This window comes from Rhagoletis pomonella, unplaced genomic scaffold (assembly GCF_013731165.1).
Source record: "Rhagoletis pomonella isolate Grant_MI unplaced genomic scaffold, Rhpom_1.0 Rhpom_scaffold_00004, whole genome shotgun sequence".
In the NCBI taxonomy this organism is placed as follows: domain Eukaryota; kingdom Metazoa; phylum Arthropoda; class Insecta; order Diptera; family Tephritidae; genus Rhagoletis; species Rhagoletis pomonella.
The window spans coordinates 29,137,101-29,153,181 of NW_023458558.1; the positions used below are offsets into that span (position 1 = coordinate 29,137,101).

Consider the following 16,081-nt stretch of genomic DNA (forward strand, 5'->3'; position numbering starts at 1 on the left):
TGCAACAACAAGCTAGTCAAAATACTAATAAAATGTTGCCACCTGCTCAGGTGTACTATCAGCAGCAACAGCAACAACAACAACAGCAAAATGTGATAAAGAATGTGACAAACAATGCAGGCATCAAAATAATCCAACAACAGCAGCAGCAGCAACTGTCCAATCCACTTGCTGTAGACAACAAAATGTGGCGCAAAGATGCCGAACGTGTGCCACCTCTGCCACAAGCGGTTACTACCACAACAGCATCAATAACCACAATTGCCGGTGAGGATAACAATGTGGCAACACCCACTTGGACGACGGCAAGCAGCGGCGGTGGAATGAGCCATCAACAAAGCACCACGCGCTACGTGAAACGTTCACTATCCTCGCCAGTGAAGAAGCAGCAACCAAATTTCAAGGATGATCCCACTGGTTACTTGCAACAACAGACAGCGCTGCTACACAGCTCAATGATGAATGTCGCCATGGGCGAGGAAGATGATGAAGACGAAGACGAAGAAGAAGAGGACGCGCTAGAGGCAGAAGAAGCGTGTGCAGAGGATGACACAGAGATGGCTGAGGATGCGGACGATTCAGAGGACTTAGACGAATACGAAAGTGTGGCTGAAGAAGATAAGGAGATTAAGCTGAATCGTGCTGAAAGTAATAATAACAATAACGATGGACATGGCAACGTGGATGCAACTGTGCAGCTAAATGTGCAACATATGCAGCAAGAGGCGGTGGGCACTTCGGGTGGCGAAAAGAAACCGCAGACCACTTATGCCACCACCAAAAAGGTTTATGTGCAGAATGGTGTAGCACACTATCAGCAGCAGACACTGCAGCAACAACAAGAGCAGCAAGTTAGTGCCCAACAGGAAAACGCATTTTACCGACCACAACAACAGCAACAACGTAAGACACAACAAACATCAACACAGCAGCAACAAATCATTGTGTCAGCTAGTCAGATGCAGATGCAACAACAGCAGCAGCAACATCAACAACAACAAATCAAACAAATGCCAATAGTTTCTATAAATGGTCAGCTCCTGGTGCCAACTTCAATGGCATCTGACGGTGGCGCGAATTTCACGCTCACTTTGAAGCCTCAACAACAACAGCAGCAGCAGCAGCATTCACAACAAATACAACTAATGCAACAACAAAACGTCCTATTTAGACCACAGCAGTCACAACAGCAGCAGCACCACCAACAGACGCAGAAACCGAATGTCGTGCCAACTGCTCAAGAATCACCAGTCTCCTCAAGCACCGCCTTTGTACGCTCAACGCCCGAGTCGCAGCGTCATACGCCACGACCGGAACAGGTTGGCGCTATTTCAACCAGCAATGAGAGTCCTCTACCATGTCCCTCACCTGCTGACTCAGTAGAATCGGGAAGTTCGCGTGGGTCTTCAACTAAGGCCACTGCATCGCCATCACCAATGCAACAGCAGCAACAAAAACAACAGCCATCACAGCACGTTTCGCAAGTTAGTGGAAACCACGTCGTGCAAATGCGCGTGCAACAGCAGCAGCCACAGCTGCATCAACAGCAACAGCAGACGACACAGCAGATACGCATTATACGTCAACCACCACAACAACAACAACAACAACAACAACAACAACAGCAGCAGCAACAACAGCAACAGCAGCCACAACGTTTCGCTCTCGCACGCAATACGTTCACATCGTTGGCTGGCAGCCGTGCAATAACGACTACAACCGCCACGACTACTACAGCGGCAGCAACTGCCGCCGCCGCCCCCGTCACAGCTAGCCAACAGCACTTGGAGACGCTTGCACCACCCCCACCACAATCGCAAAGACTGCAAGCGACATTGCAAAAGGCTACGCCAAGCAACACCATTCCGCTACAGTTGCCCAGCAGCCAGATTATAATGACGTCCACAGGGCAGCTAATTGTGATGCCGACCAACGGTAAGCCGGCAGGGCAATTGCAACAGCAGCAAGCGCAGAATCAGCAGCAATTACTAATAACTACAACTGCCAACAACGGTGCAGCAGGCAGTGGCGCTGGGCAAGCGGCGACAGGAAATGTAATCATTCAACACCAGCATCACCCTCAGAATCAGCTGGATGTGCTGGGCGGTCACCAGCAGCTGACGACCGCAAATGGCAGCATCATACTACAAAATGGACAACAACATCATCAGCACCAAGGCGGCTATATTGTGGGGCAGGCTTCCACAGCTGGCGCCACCACCACCACTGCACAGCTACAGCCGGCCACAGTCATACTCAATTCGGGCGGTCAAAATATACTGACCACAAGTAATGGCACCAAGGTGGCACTGGCGACAACCGCCAACACCGGCAACATTATTCACGCTGGCGGTCAGCAGCTAATTGCAGGCAATCAACTGCTGACCACCGCACAGAATGCAGCCACAGCGGCCACCACCGGTCTGTTACATGGCCAACAAGCAGTTGTGCTGAATACGCTGCCCAATGGCGGCTACGTCATACAACAGCAGCAACAGCCTGCCGCACAACAGCAATACGCCACACTGGATGGCCAGGTGGTTAGCCAGATCGTGCAACAAGCCGATGGCACTACTGCCTACGTACAGCAAACGCAACAGCAACACCAGCAACAGAGTCCACAGCAGCAGACGCAACGCATCATTATCACTTCGCCAGATGTGAAGAGGCGCGCAAAAAAGCGTAAGAGCTCCAGTGGCAGCGGCTCGCCCACCAGCACGCCCACTACCAGCCTCTCGCCACAAATATCCCCTACGATTCCCAATCAAACAGCCATTATACAGCAGCAAGTAGCTGCCGCCGCCGCCGCAGCTGCTTCGGCTGTTGCCGTGCAGCAGCAGCAGCAGCCGCCACCACCGCAGGCACAGGTTGTACAAATCGCTTCAGCCGCCCCACCACAATATCAGCAACAATTCCAACTTAGTCCTGGCATACAGGGCATTATGGTCAATAAGCCAGCGACTGCTACGGCCACGCAGCCACAGCAAATCATCTTGCAAAATGGTCAAATAATACAGCCAATGAATCTCATTGGACAGCAATTAATTGTGCCCACTGGGCTGGTGATGGCACCCGATACCACACTGCTGCAGATTCAGAATGTGGGGACTTGCGGGCCGAGCATACTCACCACCACGCCACAGGGCACAACTATGATGTTGCGCACACCCTCGCCCCAAAACAAGCAGTTCATCTCGCCCACAGCCGCTGGGCAGCAATTTATTGTTGGCAGCAATGGACAATTGAGTCCGATTGGACAAATTTATTCGACACCAATGGGTTTGGTTATGCCGACGGCACAACAACAACCCGGCACGACCACGTACGTGCAGCAAAACGCGACCATACAAGTGCAACAACATCCGCAAGCACAACAACAGCAACAGCAGCAACAGTCACAACCGCAGGTGCAGCAGCAGCACGTGCCAGTACAGCAACAACAACAGCAGCAGCAACAAAGCCAACACCATCAGCATGTTGCCATACAGCCAGCAACTGCCGCCATGCAACAGCAGCCACAACAACAACAACAACAACAGCATGGCACTATGCTGAGCTCGGAGCAAATTGTTATGGAATCGGCAACATCATCATCCTCAACAAGCACTTCGTTAAGCCGTAGTGGTCAACGTTCGGCTGCAGCCAGTCCACCGGATACTACTACACACAGTCCACGTAGCCCAGAGCGACCGCCAAGTCATCGTAGCGGTGGCAGTGATATGGTGGGATGAATAAATACGACAAATATATTTTTTCTTCGTGTATATTTATTGAATCGAAAATTCTTGTTCTTCTTCTCTATGTAGGTGCAATGTGTATCCAGCTCGGAACCTGATGGTGCCGCTTCACCGCTAAGTGCAGACAGTCGTCAATCACCATCGACTACGGACGCTGAGAAAGGTATGGGCATTAATAGGAATCATGTGTTTTCAGTGTTTAAATACACAAACTGAAGCAAGCAGGGTTGGAAAGTTATTAGAAATCCAAACTGTAGTCCAGTGCTCGCATATGCTTCCTTATTAAATTTTCGTGAGTTTAGCATTTTTGCACAGAATATTTACGACTTATTTCTCGAAGAGAACATCATGCTAACCATTTTCGATGAACGAGTTCATGGTCCAACATGCCGGAGTTCTGTTCTATTTTTTTTCACTCAAAGGTTAAAGAAATTCTTAGCTGCCTCGTAAAAGCGTTTAAATAATAAAAGCTCATCGATAGCTCTTTCCTAGGCCTTAGAAGCTCACAATTCCCTATATACCTTGTATTAGAAGTTAAACAATAATTTTATTTGATTTTATTCATTTTGTCATTTCTTTTTTCATGACCACTTCGGCAATAGTTAAGGACTATTTGTAGATAAATTCGTTACCAGTTTCGAGCCACCCCGAACTAAGCCCAAAATTGACCTGAAGTAATCCTGAAGTGGTTGTGATAAGGTCGTGAACTTGCGCCGAAATAATCTCGAACAAATCTTTAAACGGTTCCGAAATGGTTCCTTATTAGTTCCGAAATTATGCCGAGCCATTCCCAAAATGGTCCTAAAGTAGTACTGCACTAGGCCTGAAATGAGCCTGAACTAGTTCTTTAATTGCCCCGAAATGATATCGAACAAGTCTTGAAATGGTCCCAAAATGGTTCTTAAACAGTGCAGAACTAGGCCCGAATTGGTCCTAATATAGTCCCCAAAAAGTTCCTCCAATAGTCGTGAACTGGTCTCGAAATGGTCCAGAACTATCCCGAAAATATTACTCAAGGAGTCGTGAAGTAGTCCCGAAATGATCCCGAATAATGCCGAAAAGGTCCCGAATTGGGCCTGGAATAACCTTGAACTAGTCTAGAAATGTTCATTTTTGTACACACAAGAAGCAATTATAGATTTACTGTTGGGTTACATAGGAATCAGTTAAAAAAAATTCTGCTATGTTAATGCAAATTTTAACCCAACCCAAAGCTACAATGTTTACACATCAAAAATCGTACTAGAGAACTTTCGCGAGTATGTGAACATTGGTTCACTAAAACGTTCGCTGGGTTCGTGCAGTTTAATTAGCAATCAAAAGATATACCATATGTATCTCGTTCAATCTTTAAAAAACTACGAATGCAATATTAAAATCGTATCGCACGAACATAAAATGTTTTAAAATGGACACCTAATGTGCTCGTAAAATCGTCTGCTAACCACTTACAATCCTCATCCACTCAAACTCCCACGCTTTCGAACAGCAGACAAGCACACACGCGCACAAAGGCACGCAATGTGGCAATGTTTCTTTTACAATCGACTTGCCAAGCGTCGAACAAATCCAGAAAAAAGGCAACGGTTATAAAAAACGAACATAATGTAGAAGCATTACACAAAGAAGCAGCCGAACATCACGCAACTTCCTTTGGGCATTTTTATGCTGGCATAGGAAACCTTTGCACGCTTCTGCATATAAATTCCTAATATCGAACATATTTTCATGCGCAAAAAAAAAATATAAAAATAATGTGTACACCACACACTGAAGCAGCGCAGCGTAGTGGGGGGGGGGGGGGCATGGGAAAACGATATCACCACACACTTTATGCTACTCACATTCGATGAAGAAATCAAGACGTTAAACGCAACATTAAATTCCAATCGACACATATACCACCAGCGGCACGCAATACGTACAACAAATGTGCAGAAAGAGAGATGGAGGGGGTAGTGCGCCAACACTAAAAAAATATGTATATCTAAAATGGCTAAAAGTCTAAGCCATCGTATAGAAGTAGGGAGTGAAGATGAGCATGAAGCGTAGAATCGTTAAAGTAAGTAGGCTCGTAAATTGTACGCTCTATTAGCTGCTGCTACGCCGCACAGCTTTAGCAATGAGCCAAGTTAAGGTGCCTTTAGGCTAATACTGGCTCAAATTTCTATCTGCGCAGTTACTTATTATGCGCTCATGCCTGCCGCAATCAAATCGAACGCATTTCTTTGTTGTAAAAATTTCGCTAGTGTGTTTATGTATTTAGTTGGCAGATAGGAAGGAGAGGAGTATTGCCGTCAAAAATGAAACATCAGCACTTTTGATTGCCAAGCAACTTTTCGATAATGTCTACCAATAGTCGATTTTACTTCAACCACCATAATACTTGCTGCCTGCGCGTCTCCCCCCCCCCCCCCCCCAACCCTACATTCCACACATTTATTTACCTCCTCATGCCAATATGTTCCTATACACATTTCCTTCTGTGTGCGTATAAATTTTTATACCAGCTAAAATTCTTTTTCGCTTCAACACTCCACATTTAATCGACTTTTCGTATTTTGAAAATTTTTATTTTCTTGCCGCTTCATCATCAACAATCATGGCCGTCGTACGCGTACGCGTTTCCATCAACTTCGATCAGGACTCGGCATGTCAAGCGCATATCAAACCACAAATATTTACAAACCATCGGAAGCAAAGATACGACGCGTGCAAACACCGCCACAGAGCGTTGGCGGCACAGGAGTCGGTGGAATGAGCGCAGCCGCTGGAGGTGGAGGCAACAGCGGTATGGGTTACACAATTACCTCAGCCGCCACATCTTCGGCTTTAGCCACAACGCTCCAACTGCAACAACAACAACAACAGCAGCACCACCACCACCACCACCACCAGCAACTACATCAACGTCAACAGCAGCAGCAGCAGCATCAGCAACAACAACAACAAATGCAGCAACATCACTTGCTACAGCAGGATATTTTAATGAAACCCGATTCGCATGGTAAGTAGTCGTATGTAGCCGCTATAGTCAATTGACGTTGCTCACGTCAAATCAGATACAACTCATATTTTTGTATTTTTTTGTATTTTTTGTTTTGGTTTTTGTTAACGGTATAAAAATGAGATTTCATTTCGTATTCGAATGCGCCATTATAAAACATACACATACATATGTATTGTTGAATCCTTGTTGGTTTTGTGAATTGAATTTTTGTGCTCTACAAACATATTTACTAACAATGCGACAAGCTAACATTTCATACTTACAACACGTAATATGCGTTAGATATCAGCACACACACACACACACACACTAACACATGTAATATCCGTACTTGCAAATATCCTTTCCCAACTCACTTGCTACTCACTTATCCTCACTGTACTTGATATGTACATATGTCGGTGATTGGCATATTTTTGCTGCTATATTTTCTTTTGTATTTTGTCTGCAAATCTTTTCCACAATATCCATCATTGTTCATATGGAGTTATTATAGCAAAATCACGTAAAATCGTCGTATGCTCATAAATACTAATGCATGTCGATGTACTTTGTATAAAGCATAAGCAAACGTGTCTAGGTATACTTGCATGCATTTATTTATGTATTTTTATGATAAAATCCTATCAGCATCCATATGTAGTGTAGCATATTTATGAACGGTACACATGTAATCTGGCTTTTGTATGGGGCGGAGTAGTGTTCTGAAAACACTGACATGTTGATAAAATTTAACATAGCCTATTACTACGGTGACCATATTAACCAATGTAAAATAAAGGACATTTTTTTCAAAATTATAATATACGTACATACAACTTGTATGATAAAAGTTCCTTACCCATATCGTAATTTAAATCAAATATTTACCAGTTAATTAACCGATTCCGGAAAATGAAGCCAAATCCTTTGCAAGGACTTCGTCATCCTTTGCTGCCAAAATACGTTTACCGAAGTCAGCACACAGAGGTTCAATTCAGTCTTCATTTTTCAACCAATTTTTACTAAAAACCAAAAAAAAAACTATTTTTGTGAACCTTTTTTTATAACATTTCAAACATTTTTTGTAATTTTTTCGTTTTGGGGAACCATAAAATTGTTTTTTTAACTAGTCTTTGTTATGTAACATTTATTAACTAATGTATTCTCCATTTTCTTCAAAATTGCCACTTGTTCAGCATTTTGCACTAAAAAATTTAATATATATTATATATAATAAATCAGGCTCAACTAGTATCTTGCAAATATTAAAAGCTTTAATAAAAAAAATTATCAAATTAAGTGAAAAAAAATGAAGGCTCCAGTGAATTACGAACACTAAATGGCACTTTAGAAGACTGTGCAGCAGAGGGTTTATTGTTCTCTTTCAATGGAACTGGAAACTCAGCGTGCAACACGATCCTGTGCACAACTTTCCTTGCGCTTTATATACTGTGCAAAGCTTACCTATTAAATAAAAACCCTTAAGTGGGGTGCGAAACAAACTGGCGAAGATTTTCATTATATTTTATAAGGAACATTTTTATTTTTCATATTCAGAAAAAATTACCTCTGAAAAATGCAGAGCTGATTTAAAGGACAGTTTAAGAAATAACGGACAAAACGCGTCCTTTATTTTGAAAACAAATTATAAAGGACAGGGGGTTAAAATAAAGGACTGTCCTTTGAAATAAAGGACGGATGGTCACGGTACCTATCATTAATAGCATACCCTGCAAGAACAGTGACTATCATTTGACAAATCATTTGAGTGACAAGTGTTTACATCAGATTTTTCACACTGCCCTTTAGAATTTGATAGAAACTTGTAGGTAGCCAGTGACAGAAATCTCTATCAGTCTTGTCACTCAAATGATTTGTCAAATGATAGTCACTGTTTTTGCAGGGTACATAAAAGATTTTCGATAAAGTTAAAGCGATAAAAGCTTGTGAAGAATAGTAAAAAAATTTCGTTGATTCTGACACAATAAGCTATATACTCGGGTTTCCAGGCGTACTGATTTCATTTGTATAGTACTAAATTTTCTTCCGTTATACGGATTATTTTGAATTTCTCAAGATTTTTGAATTTTTCAGTATACAAATGTACTGACTTTTAACATCTTGTACTAATTTCTTACTATTTTTTGGTAATTTGTAATTATTTTAACTAAGATAATTAGTGTCTGAAGTTACCCTTGTATGGCTAGCATTAAAGCCATTAAATTAACTTCAGTAACTAAATATGAATTTGCCGCGTTATGCACTCGCACGTTCACTTTGGTCGTACAATTTTGCCAATTTTTCTTCCGTTTAAGGTTTTTACTGTTCATAGCCCTGCACGTCGTGGTATGCATACTAACGACGTTAATTTTTTCGCTTTTTACGATCCTGGGATTTTTGTTATGTCGTTATCACGGTTGCCACTTTGGTAAATTTTTACCAAAATTGCTAGAAAAAATTTGGGTTGGTAAAAAGGTAAACTTTTTCTCATTTTGGTAGTTTTTTGTTGAATTATTTTGTTTTAAAAACAAATAAAACTTTTCTTCCCGTTTTATTTTTCATGGTTATCTTTTTATTACGAATTTCTTTCCAAAAGTGCAGTCTACTTTATGGCATTAATTTTCGAACGCTTTAATGCACACTTTTTATATACATTCTTCTTCTTCTTCTTCTATTTGGCGCTGTAACTGCATACCTAATACCTACCATAATACCTACCATGTTTGTTAACCATGTGACAATATCAAATGTAAAGGCAACCCACCTCTTGACCCTCAACCTTGCGCGTTATTTTACTTTGGTCACATAACGGTTGTTTGTAACAGGTAAAACGAATCGAGATAGATATAGACAAATGTATACATAAGTGATCAGAATAAAAAGAGAAATCGATTAAGCGGACACTGTCTTAACGAAACTTTGTATGCGCACTTCTTTCGGGCGTAGAACGGATGGTATTGAAAATGGGCAAAATCGGACAATAACCACGCCATCTTCCATATAACGGTAATTTGGAGAAATACGAAATCTTCGATAAAGTAGTAAATATTAAAGCTAATTTATTCAAAATTGATGCCTGCGACAATCCTTTACCAAGAAATACGTTCATGATAAAATTTTGGAAAACGGGCGTGGCACCGCCCACTTATGATCACATATATGTATGTATCTCGGTAACCTGTCTACCAATTTATACCAAACTCGGTATGGCTATTGTGCTTGCCAAATAAAAGCAAAACGTTGAAAATCATTGAAATCAGACTAAAATTGAGGCCGCTTTTCATATAACGGTAAATTTCAGAAAAGCTTGAAACTTCAATATTTTGAAATTTAAGGACGCTAAATTACTCAAAATTGATACACCCCGGTATACCATGTTGCGGTGGCTTTCGGAAAGGTGAAAATCATATATTTAATACTTGCGCCGGATATTGAATGTTCGGCCCGAACTTAGACTTTATTACTTGTTTGTTTTTCGAACCGTTGAACCGAACCGAAACCCCGGTTCAAAGACCAAAAAAACCGCTTTGGCGAACCAATCCAAAGGAGGAAAAACAGTTCGAACCGCTGAACCGAACCGACAAAATTTTTCATCCGGTTCACGTCCCTGCTTGTAACTGTCAACAGTGACGTATGTATGTGCCAAGACGCGTATGCTCTGACTGTTTCTCGTTCTCGTCGCTGTGGACAAAGCGTTTAGATAATAAAGATAATAAATTGGTAGCTGTGGCCCGTGCCCCGTCGTTTCCAACATGTTTCAATCTAAAAAATGAGAGGCTGTCTCTGAAGATTACAACCTTTTTCTTTCTCGGCAGGCAACGCCTAGCCTCCGAGCATATTTCTGCTCCTCATAAAAATACAATCGCTGTTCGGAGTCGGTGTAAAACCGAAGGTCTTTCTGCCACAAATCCGAGGAGAAGCTCGGCCAAACACTAACACATGTGTAAGCGCCAATCTATTATTATTATGGCTTTGAGTGATTTTGGAACAGGATTTTAGGTAGCTGTCTAAAAGCTTAAACAGACGGCAGCATTGATCAACTCGGACTTAATCCGAATCAACTGCAGTTAATTCCAGAGTTGATCCGGATCAACGCTGCCGTCTAGTTATGCTTTAAGTCTGCTTTCGGAAATTCTGTATTTCAGTGCTGGAAGGCCTGATTCGGTGAACGTGCTGTTTATCGGGGTGTTGACGTACACGTAAATACTGTTACGGTTGGTTTGGTGGTATGAGGGCTTGATGAGGTTTAGTATTGTCTTTGGAGTACTTCCGTATAGAAACAGCCCGCCGTCGATTTTGCTCTGCATCAGAGGCTTTACCAGATATGCGAGTGTGTTGATATGTGTGTGGCTCCTTTTGGCTTAGTGCCGCATTAGGTTGATTCTAGACGTTAACGATTTTTTCAGTGGTGTAACGTGGTTGTTCCATTTGTACTTTTTGTTGAAAACAACTACGTAATGCAAAATGCTTTAATTTAAATTTGCCCAAAGTTTTTGATTCGCTTTTAAAAATTCATATTAGCCATATAGGGTTTTTTTTTTTTTTGACGATGATATGTACATACATATGTATGTATATATTTTTTGCAGCTTTAAATAAGGTACTTTTACACATTTTATTGTTCTAAAACACTTTGATGATTTCACCACATACACTGAGAAAATACTTTAGTTACGTCAACTAAATACACACGTACATATATTTTTCCACACTAGGGATGTGCGATTAATCAGCTAATCAAGCTGATTAATCGGAAGCCTATTAATTACTTAATCAAAGAATAATTATTTTTGATTAATCAAAATGATTAGTTTTCCTATTAATTAGATATTGATTAATCATAATCTAATTAATTTGATTAATCAAAAAACTGATTAGTCACATTAACAAGAACATATATACATACAAAAATAGCAAAAAATTTCATTTTAAGAAGCTACATACATATGAACATATTTACGCTGTATTTACTACATAGTACGTACTTGTTTGGCATTTTATATTTGTTAATAAGAAAAATATTTAATGTGCATACGAACATACATATTTGCACATACAAACATACCTATTAAAAAAATTTCATTTGGTTTGAAAGAAAACTCAAAAGAATTGAACAAAGTTATTCAGATTTCAATTATTTTTTATTTTTTATAGTTTGAGTAAACAGTAATTACTCAGGATCTGATTAATCAGAATCTGATTAATCAAATTATTTAATTAATCAGGATTATGATTATCTTAAAACTTGATTAACCGATCAATCGCACATCCCCACTCCACACACACAATATTTGGTAACTAAAACCAAACGCGACTGAAGTTTTTTCTCAGCAGTATACACGCATTGACATTCGTACATACTACATACATCATGGTGATAGCTTTATGTGCAAATACATATATGTTTGTTTTCGTCTAATTTACTTTCATACTTCACTTGTCAATGAATTAACTACAAAATAATTCGGTACTTCATGTGCTTCCATGGCCTAAGAAAACTAAAAAAACATGCGCAAATTAAATTAACCCGTCAGTGTGTCACGCAAATTAACCAGCATCGGTCGGCAAATTTTTGCTGAAAATAAAATTGTATTTAATGACCTAATTAATTCATAGAGTCACCAAGAAATTCGCCAACAACAACTACTATAGCAACAACGCCACCACCACCACCACCACCACCACCGCCGCCGACACAATTGTTGACGCCAACACCAGCAACAACACCAACTATTGCACAAGCATCAGCTAACCACCAGACATGCCATAAGTCCACACAAAAATCGCCAAACAAATTGCTACGCGCTCGTACCACACGTGCTGCCCGTACGATTCCCAATGGGGGTGCAGAATTGGCCGATAGCACCGCAGTGGTGGTTGCGTCAACACTCACAACAACTCCTTCGTCTGCATCAACGGTCGCACATGCTTTCTCGATTGGTGAATTGATTTGGGGCCCATCGCGCGGTTATCCCGCCTGGCCGGGTAAAGTTGTGCAGGTGGAAATTGATGAGCAACCGCAAACCACAAATGGTGAACCTGCAGTTTGGGTGCAATGGTTTAGTGGTGGTGGACGTATCATAACCGAACTTATAGCGATCACTTCGCTGCATAGTCTTTCTGATGGCTTGGAGGCGCATCATAAGGCGCAAAAGGATACTAGAAAGTGAGCACTAATATAGTATACATACATACCTACATATTATATGATGAGGAATAACACTGGTTTACAGCAAAAATGTTCTATAGATGCCACTATCCAATTCTTATGTAGAATTGCTCGGTGAATACCGAAAATCGAGATAATTTTTTTTTCCTATGGATCACTTTTCGAGATATTTGCAATTTACCGTTATTCAGCTTAAAAACTTAGTAGCTTCACTTAATCACAAATATCTTACGAACCAATTGAATAATCCAATATTGGCAAATCCAATACGGCAAATGAGAGCTAATCAAATTCTACATAAATCGCATATACATCACTTTTCGATAGCCCTCATGGGTTCTGAGAAATTAATTAATCATTTCTGACGTCTCTTCTTTTCGATGCAAATACTCTACATACTCAGGTGTATGTGGCGTATGAGTGACGGCTCTATTATCGTTTTAAGCAACCATCTAAATTTCAGGGCAACCATCTGCCCTGACAAAGCTTCAAGGGGAGAAAAGGTGTGCCATTTTAAGAAACGAACAAAAAATGTTTCACCCTTTGCCCTTAATTTAGAATCGAACACGAAAAGAGAAAGGGGTCATCTGTTTAATGGATGCAATCTGTTTCGTATGAAATTTAACCTGTTAATAAATATTTGGCGAGTAAGTTGGGTGATTAAGTGGAACCACTCTTTTTTAAAGCTGAATAACGGTAAATTGCAAATATCTAAAAAACGTATTCATAAAGAAAAAATTAACTCGACTTTCGGACTCAGCGAGCGATTTTACGTGCTGATTGAATGGTGGCGTCTGGAGAACAAAAACAAAAATAAAGTTTGTGATCCAGTCTAATCAGTTCATAGGCGAGTTTACCGGATATATGTTTACATTCATATGTATACGTTCTGATAGAACAATGGATCTGAGACTAAATACAAAACCACAACAATACTTTGCTACGCTTTTTAGTACTTGTGTAGGTGCATTCGCTCTTGATTTTTTTTTTTTCGTACAGTAAATCAAAACGAAAAATAAGGTTTAAACAACATTCCAGACTATCCTAAGATTTTCACAAGTAGAAGTAGTAAGTCTTTCACGAGTTGTCACCATATCGGTCCGCCATCATGTTTTTTTTTTTGGTTTTAATGCACCATACATACGTATTCACATTTTCCGAAAACGTATTCGAAAATGGGCATAATATCCGATTCCATTTTCGGTCGTTTTTCGGATACGTTTTCCCACTCGAAGAGTGCATCCGCAACATACATTTCATCCCGTTTCTACATTTATGAGAAAACTAATATTAGCACTTATAGCAATTGTTTAAGTGTCATACTTATTCTTCTTCTTATTTGGCACTGTAACTGCCTAAGCGATTTTGGCCGAGTTCCACAAAGCACGCCAGTCGTTTCTCTTCCTTGGCAACTGACGCCAATTGAAAATTCCAAGCGAAGCCAAGTCCTTCTCCACTTGGTCTTTCCATCGCAGTGGGGTCTCACTCTTCCTCTGCTGCGGGTTCCGAATACTTCCAGAGCTCGGTGTCCATTCGAATGACATAGACAAGCCAGCGGAGCCGAAAGATTTTAATTCGCTGCACTATACTCACTCACTGGGAATACTTCGTCTTGTCCTCGTTAACCACCAGATCTAATCGCTTTGCTTCCTTATCCAACTTGGAAAAGGCGCAGAACAGGCTTCGCGGTTCTTATTACCGATGATGTCGATGTCATCGGAATACGCCAGCAATTGCACGCTCTTATAAAAAATTGTTCCTGAGCGGTTCAGTTTGCGACTCTCATTATCTTCAACAACGTCATATTAAACACGAAAGGGCATTTTCAACACCCATTCGTCCTTGTGAACCAAAAAAATTTATTTTTGTTCAATTCTAGTTTTCTCTTTTATTTGGTTCTCCATTGCATTGAATAATTTTTTTTCAATAATTTTCAATAATTTTTTTGATTAGTAATATGTTTAGAACTCCAAAGTCCTTTAAAAAATGCTGACGTCGAATAGACAAACTAAAAACGCAGTTTTTCTATATTTCGCCCATAGTTTTTTGAACGTAAGTATTATCCTGTCGGAAAGGGGTTTAAGATGATTCAATATGCACATGTTACGCAACTTTTCCACGCTCTTAGAATTTCGAAGTCGAAAAATTAATTTTTTTTTCGCTCCGCCCTAATAGGCAAATAGGCACCGCCGCACTGTGGGCAAAAATCATGTATTTTTTTCCAAATCGTATATGGTTTGAAAGGAGTTAACGTAATGAAACTTTTTGCAGTTTCAGGCCAAATGTTCATAAAATGGAAGAAACCTATAGAAAAATCGCAATTTCATTTTTTTGGGAAAAGAATGTTTGTTACTTCTTCACGCAGAAATGGCTAGACGGCAGAGCGAATGCACGATTTAAATACTTTATATTTTTATATTATTAGAATGTAATTTTCCTTGCACTTTTTCGTAGGTTAAAAAATATCTAAAAAAAATTTTCTCCGGAATGCTGCATACATATTTATGCATACACAAGAACATATATAAAATGATATTTGTGCTGTATTTTATTTAATGAATAGAGTACTTTAGTTTTTAAACAAAATTTTAGTTTGGTAATATAGATATGTATGTATTTGTATGTATGTGCATATTTTTTTTTTTGCTATTTAAATATTTTTGAACATTAAAAGTTTAGATACGTATATTTTTTTAGAATTTATGTATGTAGTTTTTTGAATGCCTGATAACTTTATTAATATATACATATATATTTATGTATCTTAGATAGGTATCATATATGTATCTAATTAGAATGCAAAAAGGTATATTTTTGATGGTTCGAAATTTTTTAGCTAATTAGACATGTTTTATTTTTTTAAGAAAAAATATTTAAAAAAAAACTATGTGTTGTTTATATGTTATTAATTAATTTGTTTATTTTTTATTGCTTTTTCTACTCCTACCAACCCACTATATCCGTGTCATGTGAATAATTGTCTATGTCTTGTACATTTGAATGCATCCACCACCACCACCACCAACAAATCCAACCAACAACAAAATCAATCAACCAACAACACAAAAATCAAACAATCAATACCTCCACACATTTTCCCAAATACAATTAAAAACAACACACCGCATTTCCCAAATTGGTATGACATACGTTAAAATCAAAACCATAAACGTATCATCAAAT

At 39.8% G+C, this 16,081-nt stretch overlaps 1 protein-coding gene across 1 annotated transcript in view; it reads left to right on the forward strand.

Annotated features, from left to right (window-relative positions):
* The window catches only part of LOC118737410 (AF4/FMR2 family member lilli-like), a gene marked incomplete in the record, with an annotated part of 423,767 nt that overhangs the window by 405,137 nt on the left and 2,549 nt on the right, over positions 1–16,081 (forward strand). Inside the window, 4 exon segments of the mRNA XM_036467878.1 lie at positions 1–3,722; positions 3,807–3,900; positions 6,382–6,744; positions 12,346–12,895. Of these exon segments, the coding sequence (XP_036323771.1) occupies positions 1–3,722; positions 3,807–3,900; positions 6,382–6,744; positions 12,346–12,895 (4,729 nt within the window).